Source organism: Gobio gobio (assembly GCF_949357685.1).
Source record: "Gobio gobio genome assembly, chromosome: 2".
In the NCBI taxonomy this organism is placed as follows: Eukaryota; Metazoa; Chordata; class Actinopteri; order Cypriniformes; family Gobionidae; genus Gobio; species Gobio gobio.
Genome location: NC_137098.1, coordinates 71311700 through 71333419, shown reverse-complemented (window position 1 = coordinate 71333419; position 21720 = coordinate 71311700). Strand labels below are relative to the sequence as shown.

At 41.6% G+C, this 21720-nt stretch overlaps 2 protein-coding genes across 2 annotated transcripts in view; one reads left to right on the top strand and one right to left on the bottom strand.

The window, feature by feature from the left end:
* The window catches only part of LOC307120795 (C-type mannose receptor 2-like), a 313286-nt gene that overhangs the window by 171202 nt on the left and 120364 nt on the right, over positions 1-21720 (bottom strand). The window lies entirely within an intron of this gene.
* The window catches only part of LOC307120786 (C-type mannose receptor 2-like), a 29059-nt gene continuing 12950 nt past the window's right edge, over positions 5612-21720 (top strand). The window contains exons 1-3 of the mRNA XM_079807963.1: positions 5612-5670; positions 5827-5865; positions 5958-6317. Of these exons, the coding sequence (XP_079664089.1) occupies positions 5829-5865; positions 5958-6317 (397 nt within the window). The 5' untranslated portion in view covers positions 5612-5670; positions 5827-5828. The remainder of the gene's footprint in view (positions 5671-5826; positions 5866-5957; positions 6318-21720) is intronic.

The following is a 21720-nucleotide window of genomic DNA, read 5'->3' as shown; positions in this document are numbered from 1 at the left end:
ATGTGTTTTTTACTCTCATAGCTCTTATACTCTACTGACACCATTGACATGCATTATACAACTGGATACTGCAACGGTTGGAGTTAAAAATCTTAATTTGTGTTCTCCTAAAGAAACAAAGACACCTACGTCTTGAATGGCCTTGGGGTAAGCAGAAAAAACCCCCCATTACATTTTCATTTTTGGGTGAACTATCCCTTTAAGGCAGTAAGCTGTTCTATGTTAAGGAAGATTTTTTTATTTCTATATTTACAGTTCTTTTGTATACTGAAGCTCATTTGCATACTTTTTTTAGGTAAATGTTCATGTAACGTTATGAAATGGCAATTTTCAGCAGTTAAAAAAAATGCAATTTAACTACAGCACTTTAGGCTTTTATATTTCACAACAAGAGAAATGTGAATATGAAATTTTGTATCTATTTTGTCGATTTTTAAATGAAAATAAAAAAGTAAAATAGCATTCTGCTATTATTCTGCAAAGTCTTCTATGTCAATGAATCATTTTTATGTAGTAGTATTAGAAAACAGAAACTTGAGTTGTGTGGGCAAATTACGCAGTTCAGTCTGTTGCATGAACTTAACATTCCAACTACAACTAACTATTCTTGAAAAAGTAACCTGGCTGCCTTAAAAAAATGAGTTGATTCAACAAAATGCGTAGTTAAGCCAATTTTTACATTGTTGGCACAACTATTAATTATAAATTGACTCAACAAGATACTTAGTTTAAACAACTTAAGATGGCAGAAAAAGTTTGTTGGTGTAACTCATTGTATGTTGCCTCAACTGGGATTTAAGTTTATTGAACTTTTAATGTCTTGTTGGAGTAACTAATAAACTTTTTCATTAAACTTTTAAATTAAAGTTGCTCAGACTATTTTGTCAGCTTCATCTTTGTTATCCCAACGATTAATTTTATGTTTAAGGAACTCCAATAAATGTGCAAACAACTTAAGTTTCTTAGCTAGCTTAACACAAAATTTCAAGGCAGCCAGGTTACAAATTATTTTAAGTTGAATGAGCTTGTTCGTTTTTACAGTGTAGGTATTGCATGGATGATTTACATTTTTAAAAAGCCATAGGACTTACCTAAAACAACTAAACCGTCCTTACTCTTCAGACGTCGAATGGCAGCACATCTCTTGTCCTCCCACATTTCCCTTATTGCTCCCAAGCAGTAGGTATCCTGAATATTAAAAAAAGTGTCCTTCCCTACAAAACCCATGTTCATGTAATTAAACAGGTGTGATACTTTGTGGTAGTTATTCCCCGACAGAAGAATGTTGGTGGCCATCATGAAGTCCCCTGCCTGCATTGCAAATTTGAGTGTGGGTTGTGAATTCCAAGTCCATACTTTGTGTCCATTTTAACATATCTAGAAGATAAAAGAAACAAGAGTAATTAAAATGCATACAATCTGTGAATTTACAAAAAGTATCTGCATTGAATTCAAAGGTATATCGATTACTATTGGAAAAATGGAAAATGTGTATGCACTTACACATAATATATTATACATCAACACCAGCCCATTAAAATGAATAAACTTGTACCTAAGTAAACTAAGATGAATAGAGTGACAACAATATGTTTTGTAACATGCACCTATTAACAGATTTTTTACTCTCATGTACATACGCTAATATACAGATTTGTGTTTGTTTTTTTTATTGGATGACACTTGCTGTTCCCCTGGAAGTCAGATGGACTTCAAAAGGTGGTGAAGCCTGGCAGGTTTCTTTTGTAATTGTGTTCCTGGAATTACACTTCACTATAGGTATCTGCACAAGCGTGACCAACTGTTTCAACTGTGTTTCATATACAATAGATGCACGTTGTCCAATTATGTCCTCCTCACACAAGACTTGGTGTCTAGCATAAGATGTCGGGACATGTTCTTCACGTAGGGGTAGCACTTCATCTTCTTGTGTAAGATGGACGGTCTCTTCTAGACCAATTACTTTAAGCTCCTCAATTTTCCTAAAGTCCTTAGCTCCGTCACCCGTTCTGTAATATTTACAACAAAGTATTATTACTATGTGCAAGAAAAATGTATGTCTTTTCTATACTTTCATTTTGATAAGAAAAATAAAACCATGTGTAATGGGAACCAAACCAGTTGATAACAAACAATCAGTCCTTCAACTGAGATTGTTATGTTTTACATGTCTGCTTTTATCAAGCTAAAAAGATGATTTATGCAGACAAACCTAAGACAGATAGAGGGAACATAGTCCTCATCAGAAGTGCTGTCCTCACTGTCTAGTTCCCATGTTGTATCATCTGGGTTTTTCAATTCAATCCTGCAAATAATAATAATAATAATAATAAAAAAAGAGCAGTAGTAGTAGAGGTAATAATAATTGTAATAACAATTAAACTAATAAACTCACTAAATTACATAACTAAATACCATGCACAGAAAATTACACAAAGAGAAGTAGACAGCAAACAGGATCTATAACAATGCATTACAAGACTTACACGGTGTTCTGAAGATCATTGGCAGCTTCGTTCACGGTAATGGTGGACTCATCATGGAAGCTCATCTTGGAAAAACTACACAACACCCAAAAAGAAACAAACATTGGTTTGTAATGGCGGCATACGCAACACTGGCTTGGCTATGCCACACTGCAATTTGTGGCTTGTGATGCTTGCAATATACAATTCTTTTTAACAACACATTTTTACATAATAATACATCTTAAAGTCACCTTTCATGTAAGAGCTGTTCATCACTAGAAAGGTGCTCGACTCCAGGCTCCAGAAAACAAAGATCTCTGTAAAAGCATAATTTAGCAATTTATCCAATGTTATTCTATGCATCATCTTTTGAAAAAATACATAAAACACATTTGGTAATGCCTACCTATCTGATGGTGATTCACTGGACGAACCTATGGTAGAGAGGGTTTGAAGAGGCATTCCAGGTCTCTTGCAAGGAGTGGATGTGGAAGGTCCTCCTTTTTGGTAACTTTTTGGTAAAACAAAAACAAGAAATAAATTAAATAAAAAAAAACAATAAAAAAAAACACTAAAGCTACAGTATAAACAACAAATTTACATTTACCAGTTCTTAACATGCCTTGAAGTATTCACAGTGAACATGACCTCACAATGTTTTACATTATATGCATAGATATTCAAACAATAAGACTAGCACTGTTGATTGATATAAACAAATAACACGTTTTCTGTCAGTAAAGGAATTAAAACAATTACTCACCTGTCTATTAAAACACATGCAAGATCGGCGTCTCTGTCTAGTTGAAGTTTTTCGCGAAGTTCTCTCCATTTTGAAAATGCCACACCGATGTTGATCCTGGTTTTATTTCTCTTCTTGTCCCAAAATCGTCTTGTGTCATTTGGTTGACCTGTACGTTGACGTTTACGTTTATGGGACTTGTCTTTGTCGACAGAATCAGCTGCAAACGGCAAAGAATAATTGTGTTCCATAACGACTGCGCGAAACAAACTACCGGTAGAGTTGTTTGTTAGACGCTACACCGTCCGCATTTGTCCACGAGACTATATGCTGCCATGGTTTCTACGGCAACCGAGCGGAAACCGAGGGTAAAGCGGATATGACGCCATTGACTGGCGACTCCTTCACTCCTATTCACACGTCCCTGTACCTCGGTTAAAATCGCAATTTTCTCAAAATTTACAAATAGTTGAAAACATTTGAGATATTGTAAGTACTCACCTGAACAAAATATATAACACTGGCCTAGTGGTTTATGGATATTTTACTACAAAAATCCTACATAGTGTACCTTTAAAGGTCCCATGGCATGGATTTTTTTATTTATTTTATAATGTATTCTGAGGTGTACTTATATTTTTAGTATGATTTTTACATCATAAAATGTCATGATTTAGAAATAAAAGGCATTTTTTCTATACTGATGTTTGCCCTGTGGCTGAATGCCCTGCTTCAAGAGGCGTGTCTGCTGTGAGACTTCAGTAAAAATGCCCACTGTTGTGATTGGCTGACATCTTTGCATTTGAAATGAGCGGAGGGGGCGTGGTTTAACGAGGTCTACGAGGCACGAGCTGCTGCCAGAGAGACGGATGTCACTTCTCATCAGTTCTCTCAGCGCGTCTCAGTTCAGTGAACTGTTGTAGCTACTAGCATATACTTCAGGTTATTAGTTTATTTCTAGTCAGAGGGACTGTCACTCATGTCAGAAAGTTTGTAACGTTAGTAAATGATGGATCAGCGCTGACTCGAGACGCGAACCCTTTAGAACGATTCAGTCCGATTTGGTGAACTGATTCGGTTCACTAAAAAGAACTGGTTCAAAAGAATGATTAGTTCACGAACCGGACATCACTAATGTATCAGAGAAGGAGCGATTGCTAACAAAGTTATTTATAGTAACTACTGAGTTGTGAGAGCTGTGCCGTGAGCGCGAGTTTATTGTGTTTGTATCTGAGAGTTCTGAATAAAGTCCCAATAGAGTCCCTGTCACGCCGACCCGTCTTCCTCCTTTTTCTACCAACCTTGTAACACATGTAATGAACCATTACAGGAGATGAACGAGTTAAGAGTAAGTGTTGATTATAGCATTATTTTTAGATATTTTCCTATCATATGAAAAGCGTCAGTGTTTGCGCATTGAGTACACAGAGCAAAAAAAGACACAACAGGGCAGTAATCGAATGTAATCCAGTTTATTGTGGGGAAAGCTGGCTAGCCCGGATACCCTCACGCTTACCCCCCTTCTGCTTAATCTCACGCCGCGTTTGGTGCCTCCGCTGTGGGCCAGATGCAGTACTGGGGGTCGGGGATGTTGAAGGCCGACCGGCCAGTGCAGCTTGAGCTTCAGCGTGTGTGAGGTTCATCTCTAAATAGATGTGAGTCTGCTGATGTTGAGCAGAAACTCACGATTGTATGCACATTTTAGAACAGATAGACGCGACGATGACCTACAAAAACACTGACACACAAGATAGAAAACACGAAAACACCGATCTGTCGGGAGAGAGAGAAGCCGCAGTGTGTGCACGAATAATAAATAATTAGCTACACATCAGAAATCACTGATCACAGATCAGAAGGAACTGAAAAAAGACTTCTGTTTTAATTTGTACATCCAAACACTGAGAAACTGCCAGCGTTCACTCGTTCACAACCCATGATCTCTCGAGTGCTTGCATGGGCGTGCCAGATTCTCTGGGCGGAGGAAAGGGAGGAAACCGTTCCTGCTTGGACGTCAAACCAGGAGACTTCAGGATTGGCTCGTCTGGCCTGTCATTTTCTCAAAGGCAGAGAAATACAGCCAGAACTCGGGTTTACACCGATCAACATTTCTATCCACTTGGGGACAATAATCAGACTAGGGGAACTCATATTAATGTTGAAAAACCTCATAAAATGAAAATTTCATGCCATGGGACCTTTAAAGTTAAAATATAATACATCGTTGTTTGATTATGGTCCATATATATTAATACTGACTGACACAGATGCAATATGCAAATATAGAGAAATAAAGGAGGACAAACACAAATATAGAGGAAGTGAATATGATATAGGGGTTTCTAGAGAAATAACCAAATGATGTGCTGCCCTGAGGGATGAGAGCAGATATAATAATCACGTAGTTTAAAGCTGCAGACAGAAACATCAGACTCAGGACAGAAACACACGACCTCTAAAGTAAGAACAACTCACATGTTCATTCTTCAGACACAATTAGACTTTGAGATGTTAATATTGTCTGAATTATTGCTAAAACTGCCAATGTTATATTTATTTTTATTACATGATCATGTTTTACTCTAAGATGAGTTTTTCAATGTGTTTCTTCCTCAGAAATGGACCGGACTCTATATTTCGTTCTTCTTCTCATTGGTGAGTGTGTTTGTTGTTTTATTTATGGTTTATAGTTTCATCAGGTTTGACCCTGTTATGAAAAGCATTAAATCAAACCCTCTCTTTCACAGCTCTCTGCTCCGTATCTGAATGTGTTCAGCGTCAGTATCACTTTATAAACGTGTTGAAGAACTGGACTGAAGCTCAGAGATACTGCAGAGAGAATTACACAGATCTGGCCACCGTTGACAACATGAACGACATGAACGAGCTGAAGAAGAGTATGAATGTTGGAGGTGTCTGGATTGGGCTGCAGAAGACGGGTGTTGGTAAATGGCACTGGTCTTCAGGTGAACCTGCGCTTTATCTGAACTGGGGATCTGGACAACCTGTTGTTGGAGGTCAGAGCTGTGCTGTGATGAGAAATGGACAGTGGTCTGAAGAGGGATGCAGTAAGATCTGTACTTTCATCTGCAGTTCATCTAACAACAGTAAGTGCAGCTACAATGACATAAATTGTTCATTGACAGTAGCCACGTTTACATGCGCACTTTTTTGTCATTCCGATTAAACTCATTCCGATTGAAAGATTCAGTGGACTGTTTACATGAGACGTTATCTAAACCGATCTGGTGTTTACATGTGCTGACTTTCAGTAAGAATCATTTTGTGACATGCGCACACCGTTTGTCTGCCGCCTCAGATTCGTTACGTATCGTGGATCAATAGTTCTGTGTTGGTAATTTTTGTATTTATTAATTTTTCTGTGGGCTGACATGCAGTAGTTTAACCTAATTTATGTCCTATACAATGGCTGTTTCAACAGCTGTGAATGATGAATGCGGACTCAAAATTAATTTAATTCATTTATTTTGAAAAACACAATATTAACAATAAAATGCACTCAAATTATTAATAAAAACATAGGATATATGGTGAAACATGAATGAAGCATTCAAGACATGCTCAGCATCATTACTAGTAACGTTAGTACAAAACATATATATTTCAGATGATTAAGGTAAGATACCATAATCACAAAGGTATGAATATTAACAAAAGTAATTAAAGTAGATTGTGGGTAATGTTACATAACCAATTTGAAGCAGTTGTTGAATTTTTTAATATAGCTAACTTAACTAACGAGAAACAGAGAGCAGCTTGAATGTTCCCCGTTGAAATGGCAGCTCTCAGCGGCCACCAGGACTTATAGTTTTATAAAAGCTATTTATTATTTGTCGTAAAGTGTAAAAATCACCTCAGAAAAATAAATTCTTCTTTCAGGTGCAGTTGAAGCCCAGGACAAACGATGTCAAGATGAGATGCTGTAGCCAGGCTATGTCTGTGTCATTATTCCAACATTATGTTTATTTACATTTACATTTACATTTAGTCATTTAGCAGACGCTTTTATCCAAAGCGACTTACATATGAGAGCAAAAGAAGCAACTAGAACAGTCAAGGGCAACAGTATGCAAGTGCTGTAGCAAGTCTCAGTTAATCTAGCTCAGAACACACAGGACAGTTTTTTTTTTTTTTTTTTTTTTAAATAAATTAGACAGACAGAAAATGAATAGAATGATAAGTGCTATTCTTGATTGGTCAGGTGCTGCTGGAAGATATGTGTCTTTAGGTGTTTTTTGAAAATGGTTACAGACTCGGCCGCACGAATTGAGATCGGTAGGTCATTCCACCAGGTGGGGGTGGCCCAGGAAAAGCTCCGTGAGAGCGATTTCATGCCTCTCTGGTATGGCACCACAAGGCGTCGTTCACTAGCAGAACGTAAGTTCCTGGAGGGTGTGTAAGTCTGAACGAGCGAGTTTAGGTATATTGGTGCAGAGCCAGTGGTTGCTTTGAAGGCAAGCACCAGTGCCTTGAATTTGATGCGAGCAGCTATTGGCAGCCAGTGCAGACTGATGAAGAGAGGAGTGACGTGCGCTCTCTTCGGCTCATTAAAGACCACCCTCGCCGCTGCATTCTGGATCAGTTGCAAGGGTTTGATAGTGCATGCCGGAAGGCCCGCTAGAAGAGCATTACAGTAGTCCAGTCTGGAGAGAACAAGAGCTTGGACCAGTAGTTGTGTGGCATGCTCTGATAGGAAGGGTCTAATCTTCCTAATGTTGTATAATGCAAATCTACAGGATCGGGTTGTTGCCGTAATGTGGTCAGTGAATTTTAGCTGATCATCAATCACAACTCCAAGGTTCCTGGCTGTCCTGGACGGAGTTATGGTTGATGAACCTAGCTGAATGGAGAGATTGTGGTGAAGTGCTGGGTTGGCAGAGACAACAAGAAGTTCTGTCTTTACAAGGTTAAGTTGAAGGTGATGTTCCTTCATCCAGGCAGAAATGTCTGTTAGGCAGGCAGCGATACGAACACCAACCGATGGATCATCTGGTTGAAATGGGAAGTAGAGTTGAGTGTCGTCGGCATAGCAGTGATAGGAAAAGCCATGTTTCTGAATGACCGATCCCAATGATGACATGTAGATGGAGAAGAGAAGTGGTCCAAGCACTGAGCCCTGGGGAACTCCAGTAGCTAGATGATGTGACTTAGACACTTCACCACTCCATGACACCCTGAAGGACCTACCTGAGAGGTAAGACTTGAACCACTGGAGAGCAGTTCCTGAGATGCCCATCTTCATGAGAGTTGACAGGAGGATCTGGTGGTTAACTGTGTCAAAAGCAGCAGACACGTACTGTGGATTTGGAAGCTGCTCTTGCCTGGAGGTGAGTGGGGATAGGATCAAGCGGACAGGTCGTGGGATGATTGGATAGGATGAGTTTGGAGACATCTGCTTCAGAGAGCAGAGAGAAGGAGGGGAGCGTGTGTGTGATGGTTGTTGAGATGTGCGTGTCAGTTTGTGGTGTGGAGAATTGACTGCTGATGGAGGAGGTTTTGTTTGTGAAAAATGATGCAAAGTCATCAGCTGTAAGAGTTGATGAAGGAGGGGGAGGAGGAGGACAAAGGAGTGAAGAGAATGTTTTGTAAAGTGCACGAGAGTCAGAGCAGTTGTTGATTTTGTTGTGGTAGTATGTAGTTTTAGCAGTGGAGACATTAGTAGAGAATGAAGCAAGAAGAGACTGATACAGGGTTAGGTCAGTAGCGTTTTTAGTTTTGCGCCACTTCCTCTCTGCCGCCCGAAGTCCAGAGCGATGTTCGCGGAGAACATCAGACAGCCAGGGGGCAGAGGGGGTGGTGTGGGCTGGCCTGGATGTAAGGGGACAGAGGTTGTCTAAGCAGGATGTTAGAGTGGAGCAAAGAGTGTCAGTAGCACTGTTAGTGTCTAGTGCTGAGAACTGAGCAGGTGGAGGGAGTGAGGATGAAACCATAGTGGATAGGCGGGAGGGAGAGAGCGAGCGTAGATTACGCCGAAAGGTGATCTGTGGGGGAGTGTGTGTTGTGTCAGGAGTCAGTATGAGGTTAAGAGTGATGAGAAAGTGATCTGAGATGTGCAGTGGAGTAACTAAAGTGTTGTTTGTGGAGCAATAGCGCGTGTAGATAAGGTCCAGATGGTTACCTGATTTGTGAGTAGCTGTAGTAGATACTCGCATGAGGTCAAATGAGGACAGAAGAGTGGTGAAGTCAGCAGCCTGGGGTTTATCAAGGTGGATGTTGAAGTCACCAAGCAGTACCAAAGGAGTGCCATCCTCAGGGAAGTGAGAGAGGAAAATATCCAATTCCTCTAAGAAGTTACCCAGTTGACCTGGAGGGCGATAAATAACTACAACATGGATTTTAGCCGGGTGAGTGATAGTGATTGAGTGTGATTCAAAAGAGCGGTTGCCAGATAGAGAAGGAATGGGCTCAAATTTCCAATCATTTGAGATGAGCAAACCAGTACCTCCACCCCTCCCAATCGGGCGAGGGGTGTGTGAAAAAGTGAAATTATTTGAGAGAGCTGCAGGAGTGGCAGTGTCTTCTGGTTTGATCCAGGTTTCAGTTAGAGCCATGAGACTGAGATGTGAATGAGTGGAAAAAGATGAAATAAAGTCTGCTTTGTTTACAGCAGACTGGCAATTCCACAGACCAATTGGAATGGACATTAATGTAGTAGAGGAAATAGGTACACTACGCAGATTATTAGGATTGCGGTGTCTAGAACGTGATGAGCGTGACTTGCGGGTGTTTGAGGTAATAGTAGCAATTTTGAAGCACATCGTGAATACGGGTCAGAGAACCAAACAGATAACAACAAGCAAAACAAGCAAAACAAGCAAAACACAAAAGTGGACAAAGTAGAAGGAAAGCTATACTCAAGTGCCTTGTCGTGTCCTTGCTTGAGTGGAGTCGCACAGAGTAGAGTCGAATGGTCTTTAAACTCTTCGGTCTTCACACGAGGAGGGCTTCACACGAGGGCTGCCGCGGAGAACCGCTCACTTATACTCACGTTAATTGTCCTTATTGAATACAGATGGCTACTCCCAGTGAAACGCGTTCGCGTGAGGTCACGTGACTAACAAACTTTCAGCAAACAGACAACCAACTACAGCACACAGACAACGTTCTGACTAACAGCTGAACTACAGATCACTTAAGAAAATGTAAACAGTACTCACAGACTAGTTCTCCCTGAAGTTCGATTGCTTCTCTCTCATAACATGTTTATAACATGTTACGAAATAAAAAGTTTAATACCTTAGAAAAATGAACTTTCCTTTCTTGTCAGCATTAGCCTGGTGTGTATACCTCTTCAGTGGTGGAGGCGTGCGCTGTATATCACGTCACAGAAAGATGAGCACTCAAAGTAATCGGATCATGTCGTTTACATGGTGGAATTTTTCGTTTGATCGGTTCATGAAAAGGTTTATCCCACCTCTCTCAAACCCATTACAATTTCATTCGGTTTGGCCATTTTTATTCCGATTGAGGTGTTTATATGGAGTATTTTTATTCGGATTGGACTTTTAAACCGATTACAGTGCTCCATGTAAACGCGTGTTCTCTTTGGTTGGGCTCTTGAACTTCATTTATTTTACTGTAGTTGTAATTTTCTTCCCATGAATGCAACAATAAATCACAGTTATTTGATTTAAAGTAAGGGAAGGAATAAATAAATTGCTTTTAAAAGGTGACTAACTTCTAACATATCATAAACTAGTCTGTTTCTAATGTTGAGAAATAATATTTTAAAATCACACACACACACACACACACACACACACACACACACACACACACACACACACACACACACACACACACACACACACACACACAAACACACACGTCAACATTCAGCATCAAAACATTCAGTTTTTTTTGTGACTAGAGCTCTTATGTAAGTGAATTATACTAACTAAGCATTTGTCAGCTCAACATACTATTCCTATTTCACTTTACTTGTTTTTTAAGGCAATCGGTTTGCATGTTTTTATGAAGTAAGTCTAACTAATTTGATTTTCTAGTGTAGCAATAGCAAGCTTGTACTTGCTATTGAGACACAATTTGTTCAGTAAATTAAAAAAAGCAATTTTATTTGTAGTTTTCTCCCCCTGCTGTATTGTATCGTACCGTGACTTCAAAACCGAGGTACAAACCGAACCATCAGTTGTGTGTATCGTTACACCCATAACTGGAACTGATAATTTTGTGTGGTTTACGATGCGTCAATTTGAAGGGACCCATCCACTTGTGTTATTTTGAGTCAGAGAAATGTAATATTTTTCTTAACTCCCATTTGTGTTACACAGAAGAAAGAAAGTCATATACAACTGGGGCAGCATGGGCGTGAGTAATTAACATTATTGTACCAAAATATTTTATTAATTAAGTTGTTAATTTAACCTTTAATACAAATACCAGCGGAAATGGCTCCTTTGTTTATAGCATTCTTGAGTTATTGAGGTATTTTACTTATTTATCCGAATGAATCGATAAGATCAGAATCGAATCACAAGTTTATGAATTTCAGCACCAATAGAGTCGGTAGCACTGTGAGTAACCTGAATATTGATAGCACCGATGCAATTTATATGCGTTTTTAAGTTAAGCGAGGGCGAGTTGATTATCACAGGCAATCAATTAAATATGTAACTTAAAAGCTGCAAAAAGTGTTTAAGAAACATGAACTTGTATTTAAAATTGTTGATAAGACTGGGTAACTGCCACTCGAGGAGTTTTTCCCTCACAAAAGTATCCATGTGCTTTTTTGACTAGATTTTTTTTTTTAAATACATCACTTAACAAAAACGAATTTATGAATGTAAAAAGACTTTTTATACCACACATGCATCAAATGACCTCACTGGCCCAGCACACGGCAATCGTTGAAAGTTAAACTTTGAAAGTTGTCGTGGTCCTGAGAAGTTGATTCACTTCCGGGAATCATTTTGTTTCAAAATTGGTGAACCGGTGTATTTTAACCGGATCGTTGGTTCTTTGAGACCTGAGGTCCCTTAACATTTACATACTGTGTATGTGTTTTACATATCAATATCAAGTACCATACTCATCATATTGACAATTGCAGGCGTTTTACTTACAGTCATATCACTTGTTTTGACTCATTTGACTCACTTGTTCAATTTGCAGTGACACAAATGACTCTTTCCTCTGTTTTCACAGATATACACATACTTCTTATTAAATAAGCAAATATATTAAAAACATTGATTACAATTAAGATACAATTTATACAAAACAAAATTCACTTTAAATGGGGTGAAGAACTGAGAAATCAACTTTCCCTTTAGCCTTTGATATTTAAAAGTTAATTGTGATATAAAACATAATTTAAGTTTCAGAGCTGAAAACTTCCTTGTTAGTCAAAGAAAAGCTTTTATTGACACCAGGCCCAAAAAATGAGAGCTCTCAGAAATATGTCAACCACTGATGTAATAGGACGCAGAAATGCGCCTCTGCAGTGCAATAATACATTGCGCTGTACCTGGTTGTGGAAGAACACAGTCCCTACATAAGCTTCCTTCTGATTCTACTATTAGGAATGAGTGGTTGAACTATACTCCAGCTCATGTGGGGAAGACATTGCGCGTTTGTCTGCTTCATTTCACAGCGGATTCGATTGTAAACAAGATAGAGGTCGAGACTGGATTTGCAGAAAGAGTGAGATTAAAACACAATGCTGTGCCTTCTACATGTCCTTCTCAAAAAATTTGCATATTGTGATAAAAGTTCATTATTTTCCATAATGTAATGATAAAAATTAAACTTTCATATATTTTAGATTCATTGCACACCAACTGAAATATTTCAGGTCTTTTATTGTTTTAATACTGATGATTTTGGCATACAGCCAGAGGTGGGTAGAGTAGCCAAAATCTGTACTCAAGTAAAAGTACAAGTACTCACTGAAATATTTACTCAAGTAAAAGTAAAAGTAACAATCGTAATATTTACTTGAGTAAGAGTAAAAAAGTATTCGATGAGAAAACTACTCAAGTAGTTAGTTACTAGTTACTTTCGATCTGATTGATAAGAAGCGAAAACCCTGAATTTCAGGCTACTTGGAGAGCTTTCACACACCTCTCTGTAACACTTTACAATAAGGTTGTATTAGTTAACATTAGTTAATGTATTAGTTAACATGAACTAACCATGAACAACACCTCTGTTCAGCATTAGTTAATCTTTGTCAACGTTAGTTCATAAAAATCCAGCAGTTCATGGTTTATTCATGTTAGTTCACAGTGCATTGACTAATGTTAACAATATTTTAATAATGCATTAGTAAATGTTTAAATTAACATAAAGATAAATAAGTGCTTTATAAGTGCAGTTCATTTGTTCTAAATTCCCTATATGGGTATCCAGGAAGGACTTTTATTATGAAACGTGTATGCCGCTAGGTGACGTTAGTTTCCGCTATTCCGCTATTGTGTTGACTTTCACTTTCACCAGCCGTTTGCTCCGCCATTTCTACAGGTGTTAATGTGCGTGATTGAATGTAAGTTTATTTAATTATACACAGTTATAAGTGATGCATGTTCATTACATTGTTGTGTCAAATATTCAGCTGGTGCAATCGAACTTGACCTGTGCTATGTTATAATATGAGAGCTATATACGGTAATCCGCGTGCATATGTTCGCCGCTGTTAATCCCCTCTCTGTGACGTTGGTACATGTATAACATGTCAGTATTAAGTTGGTGTTTATGTTTATGTAAATCAAAGTTATTAGACATACGCTGATGTGTATTATTATTCTGTTTATTTCAGAAAGACCACATTTAATACCTCTTGTATCACGAGTGTACAACTGGATGATGAAAATGTATGTGGAGAATACATTATATAAAGAGTTGAACAGTTCCCTGTCTCCTGTCACGCTTCTTACCGGAGCCCCGTAGTGGATGAGCATTCGACTACCTATATTCAAATACAGTCCCCAATAGATGGTCCTTCGAGCCGGATCGCTACACTCATTACGGTGATATGGAGCAACAGAGCCAGCATTACTCTCCTGATACTACACATCCTGTTCGACCACAGGCCAGAGTACGTCAGCTTTCAACACGTCTGCAAGCTTATGACCACGCATTACCTAAATCTCTCATACCAGACCCTGTGCTGTATGACAGTTCATACCACCAACGAAGGATGGATCACCCAACAGCACAGCTAAACCTCAGTGGACAGGCCGAGCCAGTCTCGACTGTGGAGCAGCTTCCTATGAGTGAGTTATCTCTGGTGCAGTATGGAGCAGGTCAAGCTACAGGTTATTTGGGCAACATTGATAATGGAGCTGGTGTTCGTGCCAAACAGCTAGATGCAGAGAGATCTTATAGTCATTCTAGTTTACCAATAGCTCAACGAGAATATCACAGTCAATCCGAATGTGGGTCACTCAGCAGTGGCACTGTTTCACCTTCACTACATGAGGAAGAACAGGCTAGAGCTATCTCACCACCTGTGGTCAGACTTAAAGCTACTGCAGCGCCATCTATCCCAATCCTGTATCCAGGACAACCATTCCCAGCTGTTGTGGCAACCAGAGACATTTCTCAACAGTCAGCGCCATGGCACATGACACAAACTACGCCTAATGCCACGTATGGTACGACTCCGCCATATCTTGGTGTCTCCCCTTTATCTGCCCCACATGCAACGCTGCATCAGCAACCCTTATCTAGTACGCTAGATTTTCGTCCTTCATGTCAGCTTACCTCATCATTGCCACGTACTGTTACATCAGTGAAGCTGCCTTTAACTACAACAGCCCACATAACTCATGTTCCATCTGTCTATCAGTTGCAGACTACTGTGCCACGCCAACTACAACGACAGTCATTCACTGTGCCAGACCCTTATCGCCCTCCACCATCAGTCACAGGGCATTATGTCACACAGCCTTCTACTTATATTCCAGGACAGACCTGGTATGGCTCTCCTGCGATGTACCCGCCATCACCTCCAACCCCTGTTTACCAGCCAACACCTGCAGCACTTCCGCTCCAGCCAGTTCCAATCCCAACATTACCTAAGCTTGTGAATGATAGTGAGAGAGAGTTTACGGATCTAAAGATGGCTTTGGACAATCTCCTCAATCCTCACACTGAGCTTACTGAACATTATAAATACAGGGTGCTAATGGAACAATTAGTCCTGGAGGAAGCAAGGCTTATCGCCCAAGCATGCCGGCATCATCCTGCACCCTATGCAGTAGCCATGGCAGCATTGCAACGTCAGTATGGCCAACCACATCAGTTGGCACAAAGTGAAATTGCATCCCTGTTGAATTCGCCTGATATTAGAGCTGGGGATGCAAAGGCTTTCCAGAGTTTTGCACTCAATGTTGACTTGTTGGTAGGCATGCTAATGTCACTAGAGGGGCCACAGGGACGAGAACTCACTTGCACGGGCCATGTCGACAGACTACTCAGTAAGCTACCCAAGCACTACAGGGATAGTTTTATTGAACATCTCCAGTTGCGAGGCAGACTGAGCACTGACAGCCTAAACCCGTATAACCTCCATGACCTCGCTGACTGGTTGAAAGTGAAGGCAGAAGCACAGCGTTTGTCATCTAAAATGGTACAGCGCTACCAGACTGAGAGAGTTCAAATCCCACGCAGAGAACGCCAACCCATTCCGAAACCTCAAACTCGAATCACTGCAGTTTATCATGGCAGCGAACAACCCAAAGAGGTCAGTACCGTACATTATGTCCACACAGAGTCTGCTCATGCTCAGCAATCATTTAAGAAACTGAAACGTCTGTGTCTGTTCTGTAAAAGTCAAGAGCACTACTTGTCGCAGTGCAGTGAAATCACTGAGCGCTCACCCGAACAGATACTTAAGTGGATAAAGGACAGCAAGAGATGTTGGAAATGTGGACGTACAAGTCATAAATGTGAGGAATGCACACTAAAGAAACCTTGCAGAGAATGTGGCAGTATACACCTCAGTGTCCTGCATTCCATCGCCAAGGAGGGTCCCAACCTTGTGCTACTTACCACATCTGAGGATCGAGCATATCTGACTTCCCCTAGTTCAACAGGACGCGTTTACCTGAAAGTCGTCCCAGTGTTACTGTGGAAGGGCCAGAGGTCTGTACCTACATATGCTATCCTGGATGATGGGGCCCAGCGGAGCATTGTTCTTCCAGCAGCAGTTCAGCAGCTAGGACTTGCGGGTAGGGAAGAGATTATGGCCCTTCGCACCATCCGACATGATGTCACTGAGTTAAAGGGACAGTCAATCGATCTGCTGCTTTCCACACCGTCAAGTCCACAAGAGAAGTACAGCCTCAGAAATGTGTTTACTGCTCCTCTCCTTACATTAACCGAGCAAACTTATCCCATCAAGAGGCTCCAGCGATGCTATCACCACCTCAGAGGGATTCCGCTTCCATCCTTTGAGAAGGTGCAGCCCCTTCTACTAATTGGGTCTGACTGCCCAAACCTGATCACAGGTAAGGAGCCCATCAGACTAGGACCAGCTGGTGGACCAGCAGCTGTACGTACACAGCTCGGTTGGGTTCTCCAGGGACCAGATGGACTTCTCCCACATCAAGTGCCTTCACCACAGTGCTTATTCACTTCCCTTACCCCAATTCGAGATCCTGTCTACCAACATGTTGAGCGACTGTGGCAACTGGATGTCCTCCCATACCGCAGTGAAAAGCTGGTAACACGATCAAAACAGGATCAAGCGGCTGTGAATATGCTGGAGACCAGAACACAACGTGTGGAAGTTAATGGTATCTGTCGTTACGCTACTCCACTCCTTCGTGCACGGGATGGCCCACCGTTGAAAGGAACCAAGGAATCAGTCTTGTCCAGCCTCAGGAACACTGAGAGGCGTCTCAGCAAAGATGCAGAAAAGGCGAAAGTGTATGAAGCTGAGATACAGAAACTCCTCGATTCAGAGTACGTTGTCAAGGTACCACCAGAGAATCTGCAGCCCAATGAGGAGTCATGGTTCATACCACATCACCTTGTACACCACAATGGCAAAGACCGGCTGGTTTTTAACTGCTCCTTCGTGCATTTGGGTGTCTCCCTTAACCAGCAGCTGCTTCCGGGTCCCACTCTTGGTGCCTCATTGCTGGGAGTTCTCCTTCGGTTTCGGCAGCATACGGTTGCCGTTAGTGGGGACATACGCGGAATGTTTCACCAGGTGAGACTCCTACCTGAAGACAAACACCTGCTGAGGTTTATTTGGAGGAATATGCGTAGAGAGGATCCGCCTGACATCTACGAGTGGCAAGTCTTGCCTTTTGGGACGACCTGCAGTCCCTGCGGCGCCACCTTTGCTCTACAGGCCCATGTTCGCAGCCAGCAGCCAGGAAATGAAGAAGTGCTGCATTCCATAGAGCGAAGCTTCTATGTAGACAACTGTCTACAGAGTCTTGCCACTGCTATGGAAGCTAAGCAACTGATCGACAAGATGAGACCTCTTCTAGCCTCAGGGGGCTTTGAAATAAGACAGTGGGCTTCTAATGTCCCTTCAGTCATCCAGCACTTACCTTCAACTGCTCGATCAGAGAGCATCGAACTGTGGTTGCAGCAGTACAAGTCGGATCCTCTGGAACCAGCTCTGGGTTTGATGTGGCACTGTCTAGAAGATCATCTGGGCTACCGGCATCGTGCAATGGGAGAGCACCCCCCAACGATGAGAAACATCTATAGGGTCTTGGCGTCACAATATGACCCCCTAGGGTTTATCATTCCCTTTACCACACGGGCCAAGATTCTTGTCCAAAAACTCTGGGCCAAACCAAGGAATTGGGATGATCCGAACCTTCCCAAAGACTTGCTAGAGAAGTGGAAAACATGGGAGGAGGAGTTGCCTGACCTCGGCAAGATCAAGCTTCCCAGATGCTACTTGCCTTCGAACTTTGATGTGGAGACATCGAAATTTAGCTTGCATGTGTTTGGTGATGCTTCTGAGGTGGCCTACGGATCAGTGGCTTACCTCCTGATTGAGCAACACGGAGAGATCCATACCTCCTTCGTCATGGCCCGCTCTAGGGTAGCCCCCAAACGGCAGCTGTCAGTGCCACGTCTCGAACTATGCGCGGCTCTGACCAGTGCCCAACTCGCCAATCTCCTCAGCCAGGAACTGACCATCCCCATAGAGGAGGTAACATTATGGACTGACTCTACCACTGTCCTGACCTGGATACAGTCAGAGTCTTGTAGATATAAGGTTTTTGTTGGGACAAGAGTGGCGGAAATCCAAGAGTTGACCGAGCCTCACTCATGGAGGTATGTGGATTCCTCCAATAACCCGGCGGATGATATTACGAGAGGGAAGACGCTTACAGAGCTGGCGAATCCAGGCAGGTGGAGTCAGGGTCCAAAATTCCTTCATGAACTACCAGATCAATGGCCAGTTATGCCCTTGATGGAGGCCCAAGATGACATCTCGGAGACAAGGAAAGTTGTCTTTTGTGGTCTAGTTGGGAATGATCAAAGTTCTGGAAATCCTGATGCATCCCAGTACACTTCCTGGAAAGACTTGGTTGATGCTACTTACCAGTTTCTTCACGGGGCGGCTACCCAAGACATGAGCACGCAACACCCTGATTACCGAAGTGCGGAAGCACTCATATTGAGTCAATGCCAGGAGGAGACCTTCACAGAAGAGTTTAGGGCCTTGAAGGCAGTGAAACCTGTGCCTACATCCAGCCGGCTGAACACACTTGCACCAGAGTTTGATCGCACACTGGGAGTGATACGTGTGGGAGGAAGACTGCGTAAACTGGATGGCTTAAGTCAAGCTGAGATCCACCCAATAGTTTTACACCCGCAGCATAAGGTGACTAAACTTCTTATAAAGCACTTTGATGAACACCTTCTCCATCCAGGACCTGACAGGGTTTTCGCCGAACTCCGTCGCCACTACTGGATCCTGAGGGGCAGACAAGCAGTAAAGCAACATCAGAGAGAGTGCGTGGTGTGTCAGAAGTGGAGAGCCAAGCCGACTGTGCCTATCATGGCTGACTTGCCTTTAGCTCGCCTGCGACTGTACCAACCGCCTTTTTTCTCAACTGGAGTTGACTGCTTTGGTCCCTTCATTGTGAAGATTGGCCGACGCACTGAAAAGCGATGGGGAGTCATTTTCAAGTGCTTGACGACCAGATGCATTCACCTTGACCTCCTCAACAGCATTGATACGGATGCATTTTTGTTGGCTCTTAGACGCTTTATAGCCCGCAGAGGAACCCCATCCGAAGTCTTCTCGGATCAGGGGACCAATTTCCGAGGAGCTGAGACCGAGCTAATGGAAGCCTTCAAAGTAATGGAACCCAAACTGCAAGAGTTGCTGGCTGGTTATCAGATCAACTTTAAGAGGAATCCTCCTGCCGCACCACACTACGGAGGTGCATGGGAGAGGGAGATCAGATCAGTAAAGTCTGCCCTGCGGGTAGTTGTTGGGAGCCAGTCCGTTTCAGAGGAAGTACTACGCACAGTACTGATTGAAGTAGAGGGCATCCTCAACAGCAAACCATTGGGATATGTCTCATCCGATGTGGCAGACATAGACCCGGTTACCCCTAACATGCTGCTTATGGGGCGGCGAGATGCCTCACTCCCCCAGGTAATCTACACTCCTGAACCACTATCCAAGCGCCGCTGGCGTCATTCTCAAACAATTGTTGACCACTTCTGGGCATATTATATCCGGCATTACCTCCCAAGTCTCCAGACTCGCCAGAAGTGGCAGCGGGAAACCCAAGATTTAACTGAGGACATGGTGGTGATGATTATGGATCCGCAGCTTCCCAGAGCCCATTGGCCAGCTGGTAGGGTTGTCAAGTTGATACCCAGTGCTGATGGACACATTAGGTCAGCTCAAATCAAGGTCAATGATCGCGTATACCTACGACCTGTGGCTAAACTGGTCAGACTTCCAGCACTTCCGGATGGAGTTGACACTGGGCCCAAGGACTAGGGAATTTATCCTTATACATATTAGCTTTGCAAATCTGGGGGCGGCTGTTCTAAATTCCCTATATGGGTATCCAGGAAGGACTTTTATTATGAAACGTGTATGCCGCTAGGTGACGTTAGTTTCCGCTATTCCGCTATTGTGTTGACTTTCACTTTCACCAGCCGTTTGCTCCGCCATTTCTACAGGTGTTAATGTGCGTGATTGAATGTAAGTTTATTTAATTATACACAGTTATAAGTGATGCATGTTCATTACATTGTTGTGTCAAATATTCAGCTGGTGCAATCGAACTTGACCTGTGCTATGTTATAATATGAGAGCTATATACGGTAATTCGCGTGCATATGTTCGCCGCTGTTAATCCCCTCTCTGTGACGTTGGTACATGTATAACATGTCAGTATTAAGTTGGTGTTTATGTTTATGTAAATCAAAGTTATTAGACATACGCTGATGTGTATTATTATTCTGTTTATTTCAGAAAGACCACATTTAATACCTCTTGTATCACGAGTGTACAACTGGATGATGAAAATGTATGTGGAGAATACATTATATAAAGAGTTGAACAGTTCCCTGTCTCCTGTCACGCTTCTTACCGGAGCCCCGTAGTGGATGAGCATTCGACTACCTATATTCAAATACAGTCCCCAATATCATTATTAGTTCATGTTAACTAATGTAAGCTAATGAACCTTATATGTATATGTATATATATGTATATATATATATATATATATATATATATAATATATAATATATATATATATATGTGTGTGTGTGTGTGTGTGTGTGTGTGTGTGTGTGTGTGTGTGTGTGTGTGTGATTAATGGTTAAACAGTGTAAATTAATGGTGTGCTGGGCTAACTAGAGCTCTTCTTAAAACATACTTTGTTCTTATATTTGTATAAGTATATAGGCTATTCTTTAGGTAGGAATAAAATACAATACCGTTTTTATTTGTATGTATTTTCTACACTTCAGACAGGTGTCTGTCCGGATTTGTGTATAAATGCAAGACGTCACATTAGGCTATTCAATTTGTTTCGTTTTGTGAAGAAAAGGATATGTAAATGTGAAGATGAGAACGTTTGTTCGTGGACGTGTATTGTTTGGAGGATTCAAACGATTCATTGCTTGCACAAGAGCGCATATGAGGAAAACACTCGGACAGTGTGTGAAATAGTATTATAATAAGGGAAAATTTCCCATAGTTACCAAATGACCGTTAATAGTGTTCAAATATAGGCATCATTGTGACACTTACCGCTACATGTTCTTTTCAGGGTGGAATTCTTGTATGCTGAGAGATGTCAGTTCGTTTTGGTGCACACAACATGCATCGCATTATGAAACTATTCTTTTTGACATCTTGGAGTGAAAACATAGACTGAACTTGAGGCCACGGGCAATCTGCCTCCCGTAGCTCACATCTTCCGACTAAACGCGCGCTAATTATAAGCGGGTGATGCGTAGCAACCTCTCGCGAAGCAGCCTCTCCAACGTTTCGCGAGACTTGCGAAAGTTATT